This window comes from Populus alba, chromosome 1 (assembly GCF_005239225.2).
Source record: "Populus alba chromosome 1, ASM523922v2, whole genome shotgun sequence".
In the NCBI taxonomy this organism is placed as follows: Eukaryota; Viridiplantae; Streptophyta; class Magnoliopsida; order Malpighiales; family Salicaceae; genus Populus; species Populus alba.
This window is the reverse complement of record NC_133284.1, coordinates 37569858-37576256: the sequence shown is the minus strand read 5'-3', so window position 1 is coordinate 37576256 and position 6399 is coordinate 37569858. Positions and strand designations below refer to the sequence as shown.

At 36.9% G+C, this 6399-nt stretch overlaps 1 protein-coding gene across 1 annotated transcript; it reads left to right on the top strand.

Annotated features, from left to right (window-relative positions):
- The first annotated feature begins 645 nt into the window (after positions 1–645).
- Positions 646–6399, top strand: LOC118042843 (peptidyl serine alpha-galactosyltransferase-like). Its single transcript, XM_035050564.2, has 8 exons — positions 646–1132; positions 2187–2357; positions 2683–2926; positions 3043–3243; positions 3603–4090; positions 4595–4759; positions 4931–5174; positions 5428–6399. Exons 1-8 carry the CDS (start codon positions 837–839, stop codon positions 6031–6033), a joined length of 2415 nt encoding a protein of 804 aa, XP_034906455.2. The 5' UTR covers positions 646–836; the 3' UTR covers positions 6034–6399.

The window sequence follows — 6399 nt, the reverse complement described above, 5'->3', positions numbered from 1 at the left end:
AAATAATTTAAAAATAATAAAAAATATTAATTTAAAGTAAATAAAAATTTAAAATTTTTTAAAAATATTTTTAAAATGTAAAAATAAACAGATTTAAAAAAGATACATATTTCCAAAGACCATAAAACAATGAGAAAATCTCTAGGCTGCCTAATTTGAAAAACACTAAAAAGGAAGTTGTATTGCTTGCTGCTTGAATCGCTCAAAGATGGGAGCACTAGAACTTGATAACTGTGGACTGAAAATACTGAAAGAGAATTTGTATTATAAAATATGTTGAAAATCAATCAAAACTAAATGCAGTGTTGTTTATTATAAAATAAAAATAAATCAATTGCATGTATTAAATTAGAGAATTTGTATTTAATTATAATTCTAATATTAATTTGACGTGTAAAAAATGGATTTAATTCTTATTTGATATTTAAGATTACTTAATATAGTTATGTTTATTTTTTAATTCATATATCCTTTTCTTAAATTTACTGAGATCTCTAGCTAGAAGGGGCTTGCTATAAAAATTAGGTCGTGTATAGAAGATTTCATGTCCATTAGTATTATTTAATGCAGATAATCAATCAAGCTTGGACTTTGACTAATTATTAGGTAATAATTTAATACATTTCGTTAACATTACTAATTAACTACTCCTGCTAGCCACCATTCACTGGTCAATGTCATCACCACCCACTCCTCCTGCATTGAGACATGAGGGAGAAAGAGAAGATTTTTTTTTTTTTTTTTAATTTCTGACTTGTCAAATTCGGTACATAATCAATGAAATTTAGATCTGTGAGAAAAACCCATTTGAAATCGAGGCTTGAACTAGAGCTCCCATGGCTACACTCACGGTATTGATGCTGGTGGGTTTTTTGTTTTGGATTGATGGCGGGTCGGGTTTGGAGCAAGAGGCTCCGTATAGGATCCATACTTTGTTCTCTGTGGAGTGCCAGAATTACTTTGATTGGCAAACTGTGGGGCTTATGCATAGTTTCAAGAAGGCCCAGCAACCGGGACCTATAACCAGATTATTGAGTTGTACGGATGTGGAGAAAAAGAATTATAGAGGGATGCATTTGGCACCAACTCTTGAAGTTCCTTCTATGAGTAAACACCCCAAAACTGGTGATTGGTGAGTTTTTATTTTTCTTCTTCTTTTCTTGTGTTGATTCAAAGAATGTTTGGATCTTGTGGATTTCTCTCTGTGTCTTTCTTTGTGGTTACTTAAACTGTGATCATTTTGTTTGTTTCTGTACTTCAGCATTTCAATGCTTACTTTTTCTTGCATCAAATCTGGAGCTTGTTTATTGCTAGTAGTTGGTATTAGGAGTTGGACCAGCATGTTATTGTCCTATTGTTATCAAATGCTGATTTGAACAGTGTAGCAATATCCTCTTCTACTCTGACTTGCCTTGCCTGAGATAATCAAAATTGTACAGAAAATTATAAAAAAGAAGTACAAATAGGAAATCAGTATGTTCCAGGGAAAAAGTGAAGGGGCTAGAAAGGATCTTGTCTTGCAATGATTTGCCAAATTTCTGCATTAGACAGCATAACAGGCTGTTATAGATCCTGGAATAAAACTGCACAACATGAGTAGTGATGAGGATTGCGACTGTTAACTGCTTCTCTCTTTTTTTTTGGATTGTCTGAAAACTATTTTTCATATTAAGTTTGATTTTACCTAATATTAAAAAAAGGCATGCATTTTTCTTCATGCACCGTTCCATTGCCAAAAAACTACATGGATTGTAGTTTTCTGAATCAAGCATTATGCTAACCATATAATGAGCGGGCTTAAGATGAATGCTCACTTGAAAATGTGTGGCACCAAATCGCTGTTCCCTTTTCCAAGTTTCTTTCTGTTGATTTTCATTTATCATTGGTAGTTAAGCTTCTCCTTAATTTTCTACACGCGTTATTATCAATCCTTCTCATATTCTGCTCCAAATTTTATCATTCTTTGTAGCATTTTGATATTATCATACATAAAGAATAGAACTTTAAGATTATGTATGCAAACATATATATTTTGTTATATCTTAACTATTTTTCTCCTTTTGCTCTACCATTGTACTTTCTTTTAGTTTTTTCTTATTCAGGAAAAATCTGAAGCTCTTTTGGAGTCTCCTCATACTGAATAAAAAAGGAAACATAAAGTAATATGTTTTTTTATGTTTCTGCAGGTACCCTGCAATAAACAAACCCGCTGGAATAGTCCACTGGCTTAAACATAGTAAAGATGCAGATAACGTTGATTGGGTTGTCATTCTAGATGCAGACATGATCATTAGAGGTCCAATTATCCCTTGGGAACTTGGTGCAGAGAAAGGCAGGCCTGTAGCTGCATATTATGGGTACTAGCTTTCATTGTCAATTAAATTTATTTTGCTGGAAATACGTATCCTCTCTCTTCATATCATGGTATATTGAAGTTGCTATTGCCTACAGATAATGCTCTTGTGGAAAAAATTTTACTGCTCTGTTTGCACTTGTCATGGCTTGTAAAAGGCACTCTTTTCAGAGGAACATGATCAATTTGGAATTCAAGTGATTTTTCATCTGAATTTTAGATGATGATCTGAAGTTGAACCTTGTGTTCCGAATGTTATGGATCATGTATTTATCTCGATGTCTATCTTGATATTAGTGATTGTTGCTATATGATGCATTTCTTTTCAGATACTTGGTTGGATGTGACAATATTCTAGCTAAATTGCACACAAAGCACCCTGAACTCTGTGACAAGGTTGGTGGGCTTTTAGCCATGCACATAGATGATCTTCGAGCATTAGCACCCTTGTGGCTTTCAAAGACAGAAGAAGTGCGTGAAGATAGAACTCATTGGGGAACCAATTTTACTGGCGACATCTACGGGACAGGATGGATAAGTGAGATGTATGGCTACTCATTTGGTGCTGCTGAAGTAAGTTGCTTTGTTGGCATGGCTTTGTAACAAGATACAAGAAATGTTTTCTGCTGCTTCTGTTGTGCTTGAAACATTCAATCATATGATCTGTTTTGTTATATTTATATTTCCAGGTTGGACTTCGGCACAAGATCAGTGAGGACCTGATGATCTATCCAGGCTATACTCCACGAAAGGGCGTTGAGCCTATTCTAATACACTATGGCTTGCCATTTAGTGTGGGGAATTGGTCTTTTTCTAAATTGGATCACCATGAAGATGATATCGTCTATGATTGTGGTCGGCTCTTTCCCGAGCCTCCTTATCCTAGAGAGGTTTGTGAATGAAGAACTAAATAATTTTATTATGAACAAAACTATGTGTTTTCAGAAGAAACCTGCCCAGTTCTTTCCAAATCACATATTTTGTAGGGCTTTTCAGTTTAGGGAACTATAACAAGTAGCTTGTTATGGTTGTTTTTTGGATAAGCCCTAACATGATGTTTCCCTAAACTAAAAGTCTGAATGTGTTTTTGATTATATACATTACATTATCACCAGCTGAATGTTTTACTACATAGCACATTACATTATCATCAGCTGAAGTATCAAGGTTTCCTTCATAATATGTTGAAGCACTGTGCTATATGATGGATACATTGCGGATGAAATAATGCCATTCTCTTCTTTTGCAGGTGCGGTTGATGGCATCTGATCTTAATAAAAAGCGAGCCCTATTTTTAAATTTAGAGTGTATAAACACTTTGAATGAGGGACTTTTGTTACAGCATGCTGCAAATGGATGTTCTAAGCCTAAATGGTCAAGATACTTGAGTTTTTTGAAGAGCAAAACTTTTGCTGATCTAACTCGGCCAAAATTTCTTGCTCCTGGTGGCATAGAAACCAAGGAGGCTGCAAACCAAGGTGGAAACCAGGAGCAGGCCGTTGATGAACCTGAGAAACCACATCCAAAAATGCACACCATATTTTCCACAGAATGCACTCCTTACTTTGATTGGCAGACTGTAGGCCTTGTCCACAGTTTCCACCTGAGTGGCCAGCCTGGAAATATAACACGGCTTCTCAGCTGCAAGGATGAAGACTTAAAACAATATGCAGGCCATGATCTCGCTCCCACCCATTATGTTCCTTCCATGAGCCAGCATCCCCTTACAGGCGATTGGTATTATTCTTATCCTCACAGTTGTTGTCTCTTGCCTCTGATTGTTAGTTTTCTGTGTTACTTTAGGCTGTTTCCAGCACTTGTACATTTCAGTGTCAAGTCTTATCATAACTTACCCATCATGTTCATGCCATTTATATAATTGCTGCTAATGTCAAATTCTGCTTTGTAAGAAATTTGAAGATCGTACCCTCTCCTAGGAGATTGCTTTACCTGAAAAGATAGACTAGTTGCCTCTAAAGTTAACAATTGAAAGTTTGCATTAATAAAACCGATAAATGCTCATTCACCTCTTCAAGTGGCTAGACCTGCTGAAGCATTTACAATCTAGACTTTTCCTACTTTTCAGCAATCAAGCATGTAGTTGCTTCTCTCAAGGATTTAATCAGTGTCCTTGTGCTCACCTCCCTGAGATTGTACCATTACACCCCACTTTCACATGGGCATATTTGTAATATTGGGAAGTACACAGCCAATTATAAACACTGCCTTTGTCCATGTCAGGTATCCAGCAATTAATAAACCAGCTGCAGTCCTTCATTGGCTAAATCATGCAGATATTGATGCTGAGTTTATAGTTATTCTTGATGCTGACATGATTTTGAGAGGTCCAATTACACCATGGGAGTTCAAAGCTGCACGTGGCCGTCCGGTTTCAACTCCCTATGAGTAAGTCAATGATTTGTGTCCCTGGCGGTTTAAGTGTACACAGAAGTCATGTATGATCTTGACTGTTGCTGCATCTCTCCCCCTTCTCTTTGTTCTTGTGCTCACCTGTTCTTGCTGTTGCACGGGGCTTGATATTTATGGCTAACAAACCTTATAATTTCTGCATGTTAGCTACCTAATTGGTTGTGACAATGAGCTTGCTAAACTCCATACACGCCATCCAGATGCTTGTGACAAGGTTGGGGGTGTGATCATCATGCATATAGATGATCTCAGAAAATTTGCCTTGCTATGGTTGCATAAAACCGAGGAGGTGCGGGCTGACAAAGCTCATTACTCTACAAATATCACTGGAGATATTTATGCATCGGGCTGGATTAGTGAGATGTATGGATACTCATTTGGGGCAGCAGAGGTATTTCAAGTCCTTTGAATCCCTTCTGTTTCCTATTTTATGGCCTTGTATGCTCTACAGAGAAGACACCATGGAGAAACTTGTTTATTTAGTTTCTGAGAAGTGGCTTTGATATCCTGGCAAGGATGCATGCCTTGAAATTCTCTAAAAGTAAAAAAGGATACACGCTCAGTGTCCATTAATTATTTTTCATTGGTTTCAAAGTATGCGAACATCAAATGAATTATTTTTCATTTGTTCTTTTTAATTGCAGCTGAAACTGCGGCACATCATAAACAGCGAGATTTTAATATATCCAGGTTATGTCCCTGAGCCTGGTGTTAAGTATAGAGTTTTCCACTATGGCTTGGAGTTTAAAGTTGGGAATTGGAGTTTTGATAAGGCAAACTGGAGAGATACTGATGTGGTGAACAAATGCTGGGCTAAGTTTCCAGATCCACCTGATCCTTTAACACTCGATCGGTCTAATGAGGACATCTTACAAAGAGACCTACTTAGCATAGAATGTGGAAAGACACTGAATGACGCACTAGAACTGCATCATAAGAAGAGAAATTGCCCTGATCCCCACTCCTTATCCACCTCAAAACATGATACAGGAAAGGAAGATTCAAGTTCAAGGAAATTTGGCAGGTTTGATGGAAGTAATGCTGTAAGAAGCAACCCTGTGGCCACAAAAAACTCTGAGGAAACGTCTCCGCCTGTTCCAAAAGACAGGCTATTTGGTTCTTTGAGGTTCTGGGTTGTTGCTCTATGGATGATTTCAGGTTTGGGTTTCTTGGCTGTCATGTTCATGGTGTTTTCAGGCCGTAAAAGCAAGGGAAGTAAGAGTAAAACTTATAGAAGCAGAAGAAGATAATCTTACTCGGGATTCATGGATGTGAATGGCTGTGATCTGGCTCTCCGCAATATTGAAGCATCTTTGTAACCTTAACTTTTGCGGCGGGGGTGTGATGATCTATTGAGATGGTCATGCTAGAGCATTTCTCAAGGAAATTTCGTGAACTTACCATGTCAACAGAAAAACTGATATTACAGAACAGTATAGATTATTATGTCAACAGAAAAAAATGATCCTATCACAGAAGTTTTGGCCACCATTCCATTGATGTTGCAAGCTGTAACTTAGACCTTGTAACTATTCTTTTTCTTCTTCAAGAGTTAAAATAATGTAATTGAAGAAACAATCGAGGGCTATAAACCCTTTTTTCTTTTTTTTTGCTGC